This window comes from Pipra filicauda, unplaced genomic scaffold (assembly GCF_003945595.2).
Source record: "Pipra filicauda isolate LSUMZ 115617 unplaced genomic scaffold, ASM394559v2 scaffold373_size706493_pilon, whole genome shotgun sequence".
Classification (NCBI taxonomy): Eukaryota; Metazoa; Chordata; class Aves; order Passeriformes; family Pipridae; genus Pipra; species Pipra filicauda.
This window is the reverse complement of record NW_024104502.1, coordinates 514060-531825: the sequence shown is the minus strand read 5'-3', so window position 1 is coordinate 531825 and position 17766 is coordinate 514060. Positions and strand designations below refer to the sequence as shown.

General features: G+C 48.2%; 1 protein-coding gene across 3 annotated transcripts in view; it reads left to right on the top strand.

The window, feature by feature from the left end:
* The window catches only part of FBXW11 (F-box and WD repeat domain containing 11), a 77971-nt gene extending 64548 nt beyond the window's left edge, over positions 1 to 13423 (top strand). For all 3 annotated transcript variants that reach the window (XM_027711291.2, XM_027711290.2, XM_027711288.2), the window contains 8 exons: positions 882 to 1019; positions 1579 to 1697; positions 2665 to 2914; positions 4366 to 4484; positions 5039 to 5149; positions 6049 to 6127; positions 7553 to 7741; positions 11016 to 13423. In XM_027711291.2, coding sequence (XP_027567092.1) covers positions 882 to 1019; positions 1579 to 1697; positions 2665 to 2914; positions 4366 to 4484; positions 5039 to 5149; positions 6049 to 6127; positions 7553 to 7714 — 978 coding nt within the window. In that variant the 3' untranslated portion in view covers positions 7715 to 7741; positions 11016 to 13423. The remainder of the gene's footprint in view (positions 1 to 881; positions 1020 to 1578; positions 1698 to 2664; positions 2915 to 4365; positions 4485 to 5038; positions 5150 to 6048; positions 6128 to 7552; positions 7742 to 11015) is intronic.
* The last annotated feature ends 4343 nt before the right edge of the window (positions 13424 to 17766 follow it).

Here is a 17766-nt window from a genome sequence, read left to right as displayed (position 1 = left end):
GTGCCTCTGCTGGAAGGTGAAAACATTCCAGCCTGTCCAGGTGCTGCAGGTGTTGGCCTGGAGTTCTGTGCACACATTCCCTTATGGTTGTTGTTACGAGCTTCCTGTCCAAAATCCCACATGGCTTTGAAACCAGCAGTGGTTGTCTAACAAGTAATAAAGCTGATTAAAACACAAAAATTATCCTGGTTCTACTGTAAAATAGTTTGCAGCTTTTTAAGGCATGTCAGGTCTCTTTCTGTAAAAATATCTCTCAGAATGCAAACGTGCAGAACTACCCTTCCACAGGAGCAGGAGGAAAGCAACTTTGGATTGTTTGAAACTTTATAAAGTCCCTGTTCAGTTTTATTTTTATCAGGTTTCAAGGGGCTTAGAGGAGGCTTTCATATCTCAAAATCCCTTTTTAAAGTGTGTAACTACAATTAATAGGTGATATGGCTGGGTAGGGGAAGGAAAGGTCCAAGAACTCACATAACCCAGCTGTTGGACTCAGCAGTTTTGTAATGTTGGTCACTCAGGGGAGACTAAACATGGCACTGTACGAGCTCCTGGTTTCATCTTTGCTGCTTCTGTCAGATGGTCACATAAATATGGGGGGGGAGGAAGAACTGAATGTATCTCTGTAGTGGCTCCTTGGGAAACTGTCATTAAGGTTGCCTGACCATAATTTTCCCCACTGAACACAGCTTTAGTCATGGCAAATTACAGAAGTGCTAGTTCTAATTCATTGTGGTTTGTGTGTTTTTATTGAGGGGGGAGAAAAGATTCATTGAAGTTTTACATAGCTGAGATTTAAGGATGGCATGTTTAAAAGTCTGTGTGTGTTGGAGCATTCCTGCTCTAATGTTGGGACTAACTGCTGGTTCTCCCCCTGCCCCCAGACCATAGAATCCAACTGGCGGTGTGGGCGACACAACCTGCAGAGGATCCAGTGCCGCTCCGAGAACAGCAAAGGGGTCTACTGTTTACAGTATGATGATGAGAAGATCATCAGTGGCCTACGAGACAACTCCATCAAGGTGAACACTGCTGTCAGTGGAGCTCTGCCAGGCACAGCTGGCTGCCTGTGCTTCCTTGGCTCCCCTGTCTCCTCATGGGACAGTGTCTGTGCAGGGTTCAGCAGGGTAAGATGTCTGCTGGAGCCTGGCAAAGTCACCTGCACTTTGCCCTGGAAACGTTGGGCACTGCCAGCCAGGGGTTGGTTCTGTTGGCCACAAAGACATTCTTGTGAGATCAGTGTTCCCACAAGAGGGGTGCAGTGTGTGTGTGCCCCGCTGTCCTTTGCTGGGATTGTTGGCATTGCCAGGGGTTTGCTGTCATCCTACCAGGTTGCTTCCATGCTCATTGTCCATGGCTTTTCCTTTTACCAGACAGGATTTGATCTTTCCATGATGGTGGGTCATTTCAAACCACACTTGCATCAAGACTTGCCTTAAGCTGAAAGGAAGGACAAGACTCACTGATGGGACAGACTCACTCCTCATGGGGCTCTAGTTTTCCTCCTTCCTTTGCAGTTTTCAAGTCTTGGATCCATGTTCTTGGTCTTGATAAGCCACTTATCCTTCTTGTTTTTAATAGATTTGGGACAAAACAAGCTTGGAATGTTTAAAAGTATTAACGGGACATACTGGCTCAGTTCTTTGTCTGCAATATGATGAAAGAGTCATTGTAACTGGATCTTCAGATTCTACAGTGAGGTGAGTGTTGAGTTTTTCCACAAAGATAATTTGAGTATCAGGGCTGGGTATATTTACAATTAATCTCTAAATATCAGAAGACATCTCTAATACAAATGTGATACTATTTTTCCAGAAGCAAGATATTCATAGTTGGCAGAGCATCTCATTAAATAATTTTTTTTCAAAATCTGTCTCGTGTTTTTACCTTTAAGAATTTTGAAGGAATATGACCTGAGTGATTCAAGGCATATCCTGAAGTTTTAGAGTGGCTGATGGCCAACTGTACAATAATTTCTTGTTTTAGGGTTTATGGTACTGCCTTCTGACATCTCTCAGTTGTGACTGTTATTGAAAGGGCATTTAGTACATATGGAGCATTTGTCTGACTGCAGTTTTGCTGATAATGAGTTAAAATTCTTCTATGATCTCAATGGTCAGTAGATGTCCCAATATGAAGACACTCAGGTGCAGTTCAGTGGAAGGGCCTTGTCTCCTCTAGTGCCTTGCATTGGTCTGCCAATGGCAATCTCTCAAATAAAGTAAATTAAGTAATGATTTTACACTTCATGTAAGCTGCTGGGTAGCTCTGGAGGGTGCTGCATCCCAGTTGCTACTGGTGGGGATGAAATCTGAATGAATAGTGTAAAACTGGAAAAACCCCATATGGATAGTGTTTGTTTTGGTCTGTTCCATCATACAAACTTTAGTCATCCTGGAAAAGTTTGTAGAGTTGTTAAGTAGCTTATTCTCTTAGCAGTGGTCCCAGGTTAGGCATTTCCTGCCTAAGTGTTTGCTGCCATTAGTTGTTATTTGTGGGTGTGAGGTGTGACAAGAATACTTCCCAGCACTCATCTCCCTGCTTTCCCCAGGCCCTGGCAGGGGTTAAACAGCCAGAGAGCTCTGGTAGAGGTCAGACAGGCCTGTGCCCCTTCACGCCCTGCAGAGCCATCATCCTTCATGTGGGATACGCTCTTTTCTCTCGCAGGGTTTGGGATGTCAATACAGGTGAAGTTCTGAACACGCTGATCCATCACAACGAGGCAGTGCTTCATCTGAGGTTCAGTAACGGCCTGATGGTGACGTGCTCCAAGGACAGATCCATCGCCGTGTGGGACATGGCCTCACCCACCGACATCACCCTGCGCCGGGTCCTGGTCGGCCACCGCGCTGCCGTCAACGTGGTGGACTTCGATGACAAGTACATTGTGTCAGCGTCAGGGGACAGGACCATCAAAGTGAGTGGGCACAGCTCTGGTCCAGCTCTGCGTGGCCACCAAGCCAGGGAAGCCTCAGAGCGTCCTCAGCTCGGAGCAGCCATGAGCAGTTCTGGGCCTTTGCCTTTCTTGTTCCCCCTTGGCTTCCTCTTGCTGGCAGTTGGTGTTTGTGCAGATAACTGTGCTTGAATACTCTCGTGGCTTCTGTGGTGCAATTGCAGAAGAGCAAAGCACATTTGCTGTTTGAGCTCTACTCTCAAGATGGGTTGGTTTGTTGAATGTGGAACATCTTGTGCCTATTCCAGTGGGTATTTTTAATTTCACTTGGCAATCCTGTCCGGTTGTGAAGTTTATCAACAGTGCCTTTCACAGAATCCCAAGATGTGCTGAGCTGGAAGGGACTGACAAGGACCATCCAGTCCAATCCTTGGCCCTGCACAGGCCCATCCCCAAGAGTCACCCCCTGTGCCCCAGAGGATCAGCCAAACCCTCCTGGAGCTCTGGCAGCCTTGGGGCTGTGCCCACTGCCCTGGGGAGCCTGGGCAGTGCCAACCAGCCTCTGGGGGAAGAACCTTTGGCTGAGATCCACCCTGAGCCTGCCCTGACACAGCTCCAGCCATTCCCTGGCTGCTGTCCCTGGTCCCCCCAGAGCAGAGCTCAGTCCCTGCCCCTCCTCTGCCCCTGCCCAGGCAGCTGGAACTGCACTGAGGTCTCCCCTCAGTCTCCTCACTGTGCCTTCCCAGCAGCTCAGCCAGGCCGTGCCATGTTTGAAGGCTGAAGAGGCCGTATTTGAAGGCTGTTATATACCAGAAGATTTGAGTTACCCAGAGTCTACAGTATAACAAAGGCATTTCCACTCTGCCCTCTCTGAACCAGAGCTACCTTAGCCTGGGCCAAGAAGTTCTTGGCAGTTTCCTGTCCAAATCTCTGCCAGAGATCCTGCTGTGCTGTGTTGAAAAATGAACCACTTGATACTCTGCATTACAACTTCAATTACAGTTCATTAAAAATAGGCAAAGTTGTTTGAATCCTTTAATGTTAAGAAAGAAGCAGCCACCAAACTTTTAAAGACCACAGTTTGGACCTTCTCTTTACTAGTAGCTTGCTAGTAAATTCTTTGGTAAAAAAATGTGGGTTTTTTGTGTGTTATAACTTCCACTTTTAAAAATGATTTTTAACTTACCAAGATTCAAGTGTAATCAAATTTATGATATCATTTGGGGCAGTCTCTAACACCTGAAAACATTCTATATGCAACCCTCCTGCTCTTCTCAGTGACTCTGTGTGCAATGGCAGTGCTCAATGTCACTGCTGGGTCCCCAGAGCACCCTCTTGGCCTGGAAAGATACACTGGGGGTTTGCAAAAGCTGAGCCTCAGGGCTCTCTGGTTTGTGAATTCATAGTGGTGTCTATTGAACTCCATAAACCTTGTGTGGTGTAGTCCTCAGAGGAGTTTCTGCTGTGTTCCCCAGGTCTGGAGCACGAGCACGTGTGAGTTTGTGCGGACCCTGAACGGGCACAAGCGCGGCATCGCCTGCCTGCAGTACCGGGACCGGCTGGTGGTCAGTGGGTCCTCAGACAACACCATCAGGTGGGTGCCCAGGGCTGCTGCTCCTGTGTAAGTGTCCATTTGACCAGGGAAAACAGGATTTCCCCCTTTTTTGATTCCTGCACATCCTTGGCATGGCTTCCAGTGGAGCAGATGATTTATGAATGGAACTTAATGCAATGTGAGAGTAAACATATCACAGCCCCGTGAAAAAGTGGGCCACAGGTTTATTTCAAACTAAACAAAACTTCTTGCCTACTGCTGTATCACCTTGTCTTCTGCTTGGAGAAGTGAGGAAGACATTGGTCACTGGTTTTCTAATTGCCTGAACCTCTAATCAACTGTTTATGCAGATGGAAAAAAGTATGTTAAAATTTCCCAGAATAACACGGATCTAAGCTTTACTTCCATGTAATTTTGAATGACTACACCAATTTTGATAAGCTGCAGCTGCTCTGAGTGGCATGCATGGTTCTCATGCCTTTTTGAGCAAATTACACAGTATTTTGCCCAGGAAACCAGTCGGTAGCACATTTAAATCCCTGGATGTGAGGCTGAAGCTGCAGTGCTCAGCCTCCCTGCTCTGTTCTCTGCAGGCTCTGGGACATCGAATGTGGTGCCTGTTTAAGAGTATTAGAAGGCCACGAAGAGCTGGTTCGATGCATCAGGTTCGACAACAAGAGGATTGTTAGTGGAGCCTACGATGGGTATGTTGGAAAGCAGCTGCCAAAAATTTTGCCTTCAGTGAACCGTCTTCTGAAAGCCCCTGAACCTCGTGTTCCCTGGGCCAGGGTCTCTCCTGGTTTGGTGAATGGATCACTTGAGCATTTCAGCACAGTTCTAAGTGGCCAAGAAGCTGCTTGTCTGCTGCCCTTTAGCACACTCCTAAGTTGTGTTATCACTTGAGTTTGATTTTCCATCGTAAGTAAACTTTTGTTTGGCTAAAGTGACATTGCTTTGTTTCTTCCATCAGGAATCACTCCTTGCCAGGTCCTGTGTGCTTAGAGTAGTTCAAACTTTCTATTTTTCTAAGGCAGCACACTAAAAATGTTTATTATGAGCATTAATGTATCTTGTGGGGCTCTCAGAAGTCTTCAGGGACGGTTTCTGTGGGGCTGAGGGCAGGAGTCCCACCAGGGCACCTCTGTCTTGCTCAGTGTTTTCAGTGTTTAATGGATTTGTGGCATTTTACATCCATGGCCAAACCCTCCATTTCTTTCTCTGCCTGAACAGCAGAGTTACTGAAAACAATTCTGGAACCGTGTCTGTCTGTAGCCTTTTATTTGAGGTCAGTGTCTCCTTGGGGTTGGCCAGCCCACTTCATTCCCATGTTCCAAAGGGGTTTGTGTGTGCACAGTCCACTTGTCTGTCATACAACCATCACAAAGCCACCACTGCATTTACTGCTGAAAAGAAACCCAAAACTACCTGTGTTTTACAAGATTGAGTTTTAGTATTTTAATGACAACAGATTCTCACAATTTGCTTAATCCTGAGGAATTAGCTGTAGGGAAAACATGGCAAACTTTCCAGGGCTTTGGATGTTGTTTTCTGTGCTTATACTTGAAATGATGTTTTCATAATGACCTTCTTCTCTTCCTTTTAGCAAAATTAAAGTTTGGGACTTGCAAGCTGCTCTTGACCCTCGTGCCCCAGCAAGTACATTATGCCTGCGTACATTAGTGGTACGTAAAAACTCATTAATTTGGGGTTATCTGAAATATTCTCTTGGTGAGGGGTGTTTTATTGCATTATGGTGGGATAGGTGGGAATGTCAGGATGTTTTATGAAGTCTAGAGTGCTTAAGAGTAAAGAAAAATTTATTGTCATATCCTGAATGATTTGCATCTGAACTTAAATGAAAGACCAAGTTTTTCTAGTTTGGGATTCTCAGGTGCTCTTACAGGAAAAAAATCATCATGAACTGTGTATATCCTTCTAGTTATTGGTGTGTTTCCCTGATATCACTGTGGGGCTGGCTTTAAATTTCCTCTTTATTAAAAAGAGAGGAGGAATCTTGGGAGCCTGTCCCAAACTTTTCTCCTAACCCTTCACTTTGCAAGGAAGAGTTGGGAAGGGGGGTTGAGTTGCACATTGCCACAGGAACTCTTGTCCCTTCGAAAGATTGTCACATTTAAGGCTGTTGCTTAAGTTACATTTTTTTTTATAATTAGGGTTTTGGCTTATGACAACTAACTTGATTAAAAATAGATTGGGGAAATGAATTAATTGTTCTTTTAATCGAAATGTGGGTGGAATTTTCCTTCAGGAGTCAGTTTGACAAGCTGATAGCAACCCGAAGTCATTGGCTGTAGGTGTGCATGTGGTTGGCCTTGCCAGCACCTAGAGAAGGGCTTATATGGCCAGAGGGGCTTCTTGTTTTTCTTTCCCTTCAGTGGTCTTCGCACAGAGATAAGATTTAACTATTCTTTAATTTAGTTTTAATGAAAAAGTTGATTGTTTTCCTTCTGTGGGTATCCCGTAGCTCAGGTTAGAGTTTGGGGATCATTCTGCCAGCTGGGATTAGTTCTCCAATAAAGGCAGTGTCCTCATTTTGAAGTGAATAAAAATGGATAAGCAGGACTAAGAGGAGACCCTTTTCTGGGCTTCTTGGTGCCATTTTGAGGTTTCTTGGAAGAGCTGCTGGAGCATGTGTTCCACCCCCCTTCTTATGGCAGTGTTTGAACTCATGGGTGAGCCCTGAGGATCCTCCAGCGGCATCTCTAGGTGAAGCTGGGATGTGATGTTTTGGGGCTGCACAGAAACAGAGTCAGCAGAGAATTCTACAAGAGAAGGAGCCCTGGGAGAGCACTGGTGCCAACCAGTCTCCGAAATTGCTGCTTTGGTCTGGGATACTCTCAGCCTATGGCTGGCCCTGCTGAGGGAGGCTCAGGGTGTACAGGCACTGAATGTGGAAGCAGTGAGTTTTGCTGTAAAAAACTTACATACAAAAGCAGCTTTTCTTGAATTTGTGTGTAATGTTAACGAAGGGTTTCTGAGCCAGCACAGCAGAGTTTGGACACACTGTCCCATGTCCAGATACACGTGTGATGCCAATGTACTGAAGTGTTCCCCTCTTACCTTGCTAACTTCTTGCCTATTGCTCACAGGAACATTCAGGACGTGTCTTTAGGCTCCAGTTTGATGAATTTCAGATCATTAGTAGTTCCCATGACGATACAATTCTGATTTGGGATTTCTTAAACGTGCCACCGAGTGCCCAGAACGAGACCCGCTCTCCATCTAGAACATACACTTACATCTCCAGATAACAGTCTGCACTTTACTGCCCTCAGAAGGTAAGAAAGGCTCCCTCCTTTTATTGGATGTGTTATAAATATCTGAAATGTTCCCTCTGCCTGCAGGTTGACTTAGTCAAAACACAAGATGAAGTTTTCCTTAAGCAAATAAAACCTGTTTATGCCACTTCTTTCACCATCTAGTCTTGGTGCAGTCACGCTTCAGCATGTCCTGTTATCTCCCCCTCCTGTTTGGAATTGGGTACTTCAGGCATTTTGTAGAAAGCTATTATGTGTTCACAACAGCCTTGGGCAAGTGCTCACCAGGAAAGAGCAGCTCTGTGAGCACCACGAGGAGCAGAGGAAGCTCTCAGAGCTCAACATCACGTCGTGTTGGGCACCACGACAGCTCAGAGCTGTCCAAAATGGACAGAAACTTGGCCTGTTTTGGTTCCCTTTTCCTGCCAGTCAGCTCCAGTTAGTGCTCAAAGGCTCTGCTGTAGATTCCTTTGTTGGGACAGTGGATTCTTTTCCCTAGGTCATCTATGCCAACAGTCGAGCTTCCAGCTAAGCACAGCTGTGAGTGCTGGGATGTGGAAACACAGGCACTGCCTTTCCAAAGCCACTGCCAGACTGGATGCTTCCCAGGCACGGGAGGCATCACGACAGGAAGATTAGGAGTGACATTGCCCCAACAGGAAGGATTTGTTTTATTTGAAGTAGATAATGCTTTGCTTAAATGTGATGTGAAAAGCTTTCCCTATCTTCACATAAGAATGGATTTTCATTATCTATCTGGATACATTTGTCCCTGCTGTGGCAATGTGTTCCTCAGGTTTGCTGCTCCTGTGGGATCTCTGCTTCTGGCTAGGAAATAGCTTCCCTTGTGAAGACATACTTTGAGATGCTCCTGCTTCAAACTGAGTTTGCTTTCACCTGGAAGCATTCCTGGGAAAGTGTTGGCTGCCTTCCCTGCTGCTGAACTCTGCTTATTCTAGAAAAAGCCAAGGCAGCTGCCTCTGTAATTATTCCACCTAATCAGGCTCATGATTAAGGAAGAAGGCTAATGATGTGATGATGAGCCATGTGCAGAATCCCACTTAAACTTTCCCTTAAGGCCACGTTTTAGGAACATTGCTGTAGGGTAGTTTAGTGAAACTCATGGACTTGCTCATCCTGCTGCAGAGGGACAACAGACACCTGCAAAGGCCCAACTGCTGAGCTGAACGTTTGTACATGGTGGGGACTGGCTAAAGACACAACTCCATGGGAGGGAGCTCCTGAACCTCCCCACAGAGCCAGGCTTTCCAGTGCTGCCTCCCTCGTTCCGGTTGATCCCAGAGGACACACCTGCATCCCTGTGGAAAGCTCGGTGCTGTCACTGATGTGTCCCTAGGGACTCCGTCCTGCCCCTGCCACTGGCTTTGTGCCACTGGGTCCAGACCTAAGTGAGCAGCTGCTGTGGGAACCCCAAGGCTTCTTGCAGCTAAATAGTTTTCCCTCTGAATAGAACTTTACCTCCTTTCTGAGTAATTCTGTTATTTATTTTTCTTGCTTTCTCAGACAGAACAGGTTGCATTTCAGGAACAGTCTGTCTTTTAGTCCCTGCACCACTGCTTGCTTCTGTTAACCTGAAGATCATTTGAGATAGACCAGTTCTTTTCTTACAGAAGTACATTGGGCTTCTTTTATTAGCTTTGATTCGTGGAAGAGCTACACATAGTGTGTCTTAAGCACGAAGGAATCACAGAATGTCCTCAGTGGGGAGGAACCAACAAGGATCATCCAGTCCCACTCCTGGCCCTGTGCAGGACACCTCAACAATCCCACCCTGTCCCTGAGAGCGTTGTCCAAACACTCCTGGAGCTCTGGGGTTGTGCCCACTGCCCTGAGGAGCCTGTTCAGTGCCCAGCCACCCTCTGGGGGAAGAACCTTTCCCTGAGATCCAACCTGACCCTGCCCTGACACAGCTCCAGCCATTCCCTTGGGTCAAGAAATTAGGAGTTGAATAAAATTTATATTGATTCACTTGGACCAGCAGCGTGCTGGTGTGGGACTTCCTTGCCACATGGCCCAGATGACTCCCTGTCATTGGGATTTGCCAGTGGAATATGAAATGCCTTTGGCAGGGTGTTCTGCAGTTCAGATTCTGCACAGTTGACAGTTCTGCACAGTTCAGTCTGGCTTGTCCCATGACACACAGCTGGAACCACACAGCCCCCGTGTCCTGGGACTTCTTGTGTTGGTAATGACAGTCCCTTAATAGCTATTTCCTCTCCTGGAGAGATGCTGTGATGTCACTTTTTGACAGGTTTGTCTGACTTCAGAATCCAAAAACCATAGATCTACATAAAATTATGGTCAAACAGCTAATATTTCATTATGACATTTAATGAAACAGTTTTATATGCTTTCAAACATTACAGTCTTCTGAATTTTGAAGCAGCCCTGTACACGTTTTTACAGGCTTTGCAATGTGAGGCCTCTTCAAAGTGGATCATTTTTGACAGTCCTGGCAATTGGCTGTGAGAGTTTTATTGCTTTCTGTTGAATTCCTGTTGTTTATTGTAACATGATAAAAATTGTTACCATATGATAGTCTAATATTCTTATATTAGGCACTAGGCCTTGGGTTGGGGGAAGGGAAGTCAGCGGGAAGTGCCTACGGATGTTTTAACCTTTCATGGGAATTTTGTATCAGAAGAGGGAAGTTCTCCCTAGTCCATAAAAATGTCAGGGAAGTGGCAGGTACAATCAAAGTTCAAATTTAATTACACACTCAGAGCTTGCACAGCCTCCAAGCGGATAAGGGAGTCATCGGGATGGAAAAGGTCAATGAAATATCAAAGTACTTGAGTGTTGTGTCTGTTTTCTTAAAAACTCCTCATGTATTAAAGCAACTGAACTTGCCTCCTGTGCAAAACTCCTCCTCTGCAGGATGAGGAGGAAAGGACAGTTTTCTGGCAGCTGTGGATCACTGTTTGAGTAAACAGTGTTTGGGGTTCAGTGACCTGGCAGTGCCCAGGGCAGGTTTGACTCTGACACGTCTAAGAACACTGCCAGCCTTGGGTGACCCCCCAAGGAGCAGTGCCCTGCAGAGCCTGGCTCTTGCTCCAGGGAATTCAGAGCACATCCCACAGCACAGAGTCCCTGGGGTGCTGTCCCTGGAGGAAGGGCTGTTAGCAGTGAGCAGCCCTCCGTGTGCTGCACAGTGTCACGTCCTCCAGCCGTTCTGCCCTTCTCCTCCCAGCAGAGGATGGTGAGGGCCTGCCCAGCTCTGGATGCTGTTTGATTTGTGCCTTTTCTCAGTTCACTTGTCTTTTGTCTTTTGCAGGGTTCCACAGTCTTGAACTACTGGATTTTTGGCTACTACATGCCTGAAGATGTTGATTGACAACTAAAGTCAGAATTGGTTCTAGATGCTGTGTAGTTGCAAAGCAGCACAATTCTATATCTAAATTTCTTAATCTTCCCTGCTCTCAGTGGTCGTCTTTGAATTTGCTACAAATTCACTGACTTGGAGTAGATGAATTTCAGAAGCCTATCCTTCCCTGCCGTGAGAAATCCAAAGCTTCACATGTAAATTGTCCGTAGAAACTGAACTCTGATGGCTTGTTTTTCAGAAATAAATCAGAAGTCAAGAAAGGACTTGGCCTAATTTATATTGCTTTGCACTTTTGTCTGACTTAAAAGAAAAAAAAACATTCTCCAACGAAATTTGGGTGCCAAACACATGCCCAGAATGTACAGAGCTTTGCTTTCCAGTCACCACTGTCCTTTAGGCGTTACTCATGCCACTTTCAGAGCCCGTTCTGTTCATAGGAGTGTACGTTGGACTCTTACAAATATTTCTGATTCGCTCAGTAATATTTTTGGATGACAGTTTACTTGTTTCTGCACCAATAATTTCTTTTAAATTAAAGATTCCCTGTAATTCAGGCTAGGTTATCTGAACTAATTGTATAGCACTGTCTTTTCCTTTTCCCTGTGCTCTGTACTCCAGCCATCCTGCACTCCCCAATGTTTGCTCTAGTAAACCCTCCCCATGTGTGCTTGCCTCATTTCAGATACTGTGTAAGCGTGTAGATATGATGTACATACAGAAACCTCTGGTGCCAGAGTCAGGATTTCCTGACAGTACACACTAACACAGAACGTGGTAGCACTTGGCAGCAGGATGTCCTGAGTGTGGCACTGGTGGGGACATGAATTACTTAGACATTTTCTCTGCAAAATGAGGTTTTCAGTATTCATTAGTTGTTTTTGGTTTCTTTTTTTTTTTTGTTTTGTTTTGTTTTTGTTTTTGTTTTTTTAATGGGAACTACATATTTTAAAATGTAATTTCTAAACTTTTTAAAAATTAAAAACTGTTTAATTTATGTTCTGTATCTTATATTTTTGTGCCGCGGTATTTACAGATGTCTGTCTTTAACACCAGCGGGTCCTCACAGACACCTGCTGATGTCCTTCGGTAGCATTAGTTTGGCTGCTCAGTGGAGAAGATACCATGGGCCAAAGTTACATTTATTTATGTTTGGTTTGTAACACTTCCTTACGGTGGAGTGGAGCTCCCTTCCGGTCTGATTTCCGTGCTCGTTCCCGTGCTGGTTTTCCATAACGATCTGCTGTGACCACGTTGCAATGTCCTGGTTCCTCCTCATTAGCATGGTTCTGTTAGAAACCCCACAGTTTCTTAAGTTCTCATAGTCTCCCCTCTGATTTATGTGGTTGTACAACTGCATTTTCCTGAGGTCAGGATGAGCCCTGGATAAGTCAGGCGTGGATGTTCATCGGCCTCAGCCGTGTGGCTCCTCTGTCCCCCCGTGAGCCCACCCGCTGTCCGGGGCAGTTGTGCTGGCACAGAAGTGTCCTGTCGTTCCTCTGGCCGTGTGTACGTCCTGTGTCTCTGTTGTCCTCTGGCAGCGTTTGTTGGTTTGCATTCACCCCGTTCCAGTCCCAGGTCAGGCCCAGGCGGTGCTGAGGCCGCTCCGGGGGGACCCTCCATGAGACCCTCCGGAGCACACGGATGGCGAGGTGGTACAAGACCCCCCGGGAGTGCGGCTGGAGGTGTTCCCTCCCCCCTGCACGGGGAGAGTCAAACTCCCATTTCCATGTTCCTCCAGTGCCGCTTCCTTCATCGCCGTGACCGAATGTGCTGGAGTGCGGAAGATCCAACGCTCTGAGTGTCCATAAGACCATTTTTGGTAAGCTTGGCAGTAGTTCGTGCAAGTGTCTTACTTTCCCCTTCTCATCTAACAGCTTTAATATTAAACTGGCTAAAAAGAGAAATCCGTCGCAGCCCTGAAGAAAAAGGTATTTGTTTCCGAAGAGCGGAGTCCTTTTGTTAAAATGCATGTGTAAGATTTAAATTCCTGTTTTTCCTTGGGAGATAATGGTATTTGAACATGCAGTCTAAACTTCTTTGTGCTTTGTGTAACATAGCAGTGGACTTTTGTGATTGGCACCCAAGGAATTCGACTCCTGGGATTCATGGTAGTGATCCTGGCTGCACTCTGGACTTTGTTTTGCTAACCATAATTGAGCAACTGTACATTACTGCGATATTAATGTTTCAAAGCACTGGGATAGTCTAATTCTAACTTGTAATTATGTTTGCCAATTATCTGTTTGGAAAGTTGGTGTATGAACAGCTTCTTGAAACTGTTAAATTGTACAGATATTGTTCATGATCTAAAGCTTTGTACTGTGGAATGTGCTTAATAAAAAAAAGTTTGAACTTAATTTTGTCAAATGAATGGATGAGTGACATCGTCTCCACAGCCCTCAGTCCTGTGCTGAGTTAAGGCCAGGTTGGACCGGGCTTGGAGCAACCTGGTCTAGTGGAAGGTGTCCCTGCCCATGATCTTTAAGGTCCCTCCCAACCCAGACCATTCCACGATACAAACTCGTGTGCAACTGCACAGCTCGGAGCCGTGGGTGAGGGTGTAGTGCTGGTGCAGTGCCCAGTGGAGGGCACAGGCTGCCAGGCCAAAGCATTTGGAGTCAGACCATGTGTGCTGTGGCCCAGCTGTGCTCTGGCATGGGTGGTGTGAGCTGGTGTGTCACCCTTCCCTTTGCTGGGTGCAGACTGGGAGGACACAGTGGCTGAGGGAGCTGAGCTCGTTCCCCCGTGGCAGAGGTGCTGAACCCCCCTGGCTGCAGCACTTCTGCCTCCACAGGAACATCAGATGAATTTTTTCTTACGTTATCAAGAATGCAGATAGAATTTTTAAAATATTACTCATCTGCTTGCTTGTTAAAACAACCTGTCCATGCCCTGAGCCCTGTGTCTTCCAGTGCTCGCTCTGACTCAGGAAAAGCCTTGTTTTGGGTTGTCTTTAATGTGCAGTGACTGGGGAGAAAAAGGATTCCAAGTTCTCGGCTGTGCCCCCTTCCCTTGCTCTCTCTCAGTAGTTTCATTCATGAGTTCAGTTCACTTCAAATCAGTTTGAGCAGTTGCTGCCTGTGTGTGGTTAATGAGCTGCTCCAGTTCATTCCTGACCAGAGATGGTCCATGGTGCAGATCCTCTGCCTCAGGGGGACTGGCCAGGACTGTGCTGGTTTGTCCCAGGTCAGGTCCAAGGACAATGAGGGGTGACAATCTCTGGTTACACCCTCATGCTGTGGTGCTTGGGCTGGCTTTGTGTGCCAGCCATGGGGGTCACAGGGGTGAAGCCTTGGGTTTGGTGAGGTGTCTGTTGGAGCCACTGACCTGAAATGCTTTTAAAGGTGCTGTAAACCCTGTGGTAAGAATATGAACTTGGTTCTGGCTCAGTGTTGGCAAATACAGTCCTCAGAATACCTCTAACACAGAGCACTTTTTATTCTTCTTGACCCACTCTAGCACTGGGTAATAGTTTCTAAGTGGGGTTGCTGCTGCTCAGGTTGAGGCTGCTCTCAATGAGAGCAGAGGATCCAAATCTCATCTGTTTTCTGTCAGAAATGCACTGTAAAAGTGCAGCCTTGCTGGGCTCCTGAGAGGGGTTGGGAAGGTCTTGCTGGGTATTGTTATCCCAATAAGCAGCAAAAGCCCTGTGGTAGACCTGCATTATAAACCTTGAGGTCAAACTTCAACATTCCACCTTACCTGGGTGGCCTTTGATTTTGGTTGTTTTGTTGGAGTTTCCCTTGCAGTTATAGCCTTTTTAACAGTTGTCTCTTAATTCCCACCAGAACAGTGAAGCTGTGGAGGCACCTCTCTGCTGGGTGTTCCCACCCATCCTGGTGTGATTTGGGGCCCCTTTGGACCCTCCCCTCCCACCAAAGGTTAGGAGCATGTGGGCAAGGAGAGCAGGTCTGGGGTCCATTGGCCCTCACAGGCACTGGGGGCTCTCGCTCGGGCCCAGCATCTGCTGCCAACCCTGCCCACCCTGCTGGGCTGCCTTGGGTGGTGTTGGGACCCATCCCTGCCCTGCTGCTGGAAAGGGTGGTCAGGCCTTGGCAGGGGCTGCCCAGGGAGGTGTTGGAGTCCCCATCCCTGGAGGTGTCCAAGGAAGGCCTGGCCGTGGCACTGAGTGCTCTGGGCTGGGGACAAGATGGGGCTGGGGCACAGGGTGGACTTGAAGATCCTGGAGGTCTTTTCCAACCTCAGTGATCCTGTGATTCCGAGAGCACTGAGCACCTTGGGTGAGCCTGTGCCTGCCCCCCTGGGGGCTGTGGGGAGGAGGGGTCAGGCTGTGGGGCTCCACATGGGGATGCTGCTGTGCTGCCCTGGCTCTGCCCCTCCAAACCCACCCACGGGTGCAGAGGCCGTGTCCGTGGGGTGCTCTGGTCTCCGTTTAGAGGTGAGAACACAGCAGATGACAGCTGGAAAGAGAACAGTAAAGCAGGCCCTGTGGAACAGGGTGAGTGCTGAGCAGGGCTGTTGGCCCCTCTGCAGAGGATGGGGTGTAGTGTGGAAACCCCAGCGAGTGGCACGGAGGAATTTTGGGGAACAGAGGGGATGGGGGGGTGTCCTCCTAAAGGTGTCTCAATGTGACCCAGCTCCTAGAAGGAAATCTCAGATCTGTTACTTGTACAGGCTGTATGAGGAAAGCTTTAGAAACCATTCTTGGAATCAGGTGGAAGCAGCCACCTCTGAGCCAGGGCAGCTCAGGGCCGGCAGTGCTGAGTGGGAACATGTTGATTTACCCTCCACCCCCTCTGGACTGGGGCAGTGAGCAGCTGCTGGGGAGCACTGGGGACCTGAAAGGGGCTCACGGCACAGCAAGGCTGGTGCTGAGTGCTTGCACACTTGTGACCTGCTCTGATGGCTCAGGAGGACACACCTGAAGAACGAGATGCCATCCAGAGGGGCCTGGACAAGCTGGAGAGGAGGCCCATGGGAATCCCATGGGGTTTAATAAGACCAAGGGCTGGTGCTGCACCTGGGTGGGCCAAGCCCCGGGATCAATCCAGGCTGGGAATGAGCAGATGGAGCAGCCCTGGGGAGAAAGACTTGGGGGGCTGGTGGGGGACAGGCTGGACATGACCCAGCCCATGACCCGTGCCCTGGGCTGATCCCACAGCGTGGGCAGCAGGGCAGGGGGGATTCTGCCCCTCTGCCCCCTCAGCTGAGACCTCCCTGCAGAGCTGCCTCCAGCCCTGGGGAACAGCACAGGGAGGACATGGAGCTGCTGGAACTGTGTCAGGGCAGGGTCAGGTTGGATCTCAGCAAAAGGTTCTTCCCCCAGAGGCTGGTTGGGCACTGCCCAGGCTCCCCAGGGCAGTGGGCACAGCCCCAAGGCTGCCAGAGCTCCAGGAGGGTTTGGACAATGCTCTGAGGGACAGGGTGGGATTGTTGGGGTGTCTGTGCAGGGCCCAGAGTTGGACTGGATGATCCTTGTGGGTCCTTCCAACTCGGGATATTCTGGGTGCCAACAGCAGGAGAAGTCCATTGGGGTGAGTGCCCACTCTGTGAGATGTTTCCCTCTGGTCATGGAGAAAAAGGAGTGAAACATTCCCTGCATGTTTATGGACTGGGGGCTCCTGTGGGCTCAGCTCTGGCACTCCCTGTGAGGTGTGTCCATGTGGGAATGGCCCCATCACTCCCTGTGAGGTGTATCCATGTGGGAACAACCCCCTTGCTCCCTGTGAGGTGTGTCCATGTGGGAACAGCCCCCTCGCTCCCTTTGAGGTGTGTCCATGTGGGAATGACCCCATCACTCCCTGTGAGGTGTGTCCATGTGGGAACAGCCCCCTCGCTCCCTGTGAGGTGTGTCCATGTGGGAACAGCCCCCTCGCTCCCAGCAGCTCCAACAGGGCTGCTCCAGGCTCTGCTGTCCAGGGTGGGGAGGCAGCCCTGGCTGGGTGGCCCCTCTTTTATCTGGAGACAGGGCTCAGGCTGAAGGAGAAACAGCTTTCCTTGTCGGGACAATTTAGGGAATGGCATTTCCATCTTTTCCTTGGCACAGGTCAGTGCAAATGAAGTGAGATGCGTTTGTATCTCGACTATTTTTTTTTTCCGCAGTTGAAAATTTTGTATTTTCTTTTCCTCCTTTTTTTTCCCTTTGAAGGTTTAATTTTTAATTTCCAAGCACATCATGCTTCTTTTTTCTGTGAGGCTCCCACTAGGACGGGCTGGCCCTTCCATGTCAGGGGGCGGTGGGATGACTCTGCTGGATGAGCCTCTGGACAGCAGGAGCTGAGCTGGGGAATGCACAGTGCTCAGCCACATGCCCTGGGTTTTTCCCAGGGTGGGGTTGGGTCCTGGGTCTGATGGAGCCTCCTCAGACTCAAGGTTTCGCTCTGCTCTGGGCAGTAGCTCTTCCCAGCAGGTCTCAAACAGGGCTCTCTGTGGCAGGGTGTGCCTGCCCTGATTTGGGAATGGGTGAGCACTCTGTGGGGCCAGCTCATTAAATCTTGCAAATGGGAATGGTTCTGAAGGGTGAGTGTGTTCATGGTTAACAAATAAATCCCAGAACACAAAGGCTGCAGTCATTCAGTCCCTCGGGGTTTCAGGAGCCCTGTGTGGGTGTCTTCTGAAGGAGCCAGCTGGTGTTCCCAAGAGTTGGGAAAGCTGTGTACACTCAGGTTTTGTTTTTTAATGGCAGAACAATCTGCTTAAGAAGTCCCACGTGGTGTTAGTTCTGTGATGGGAGAGGGCT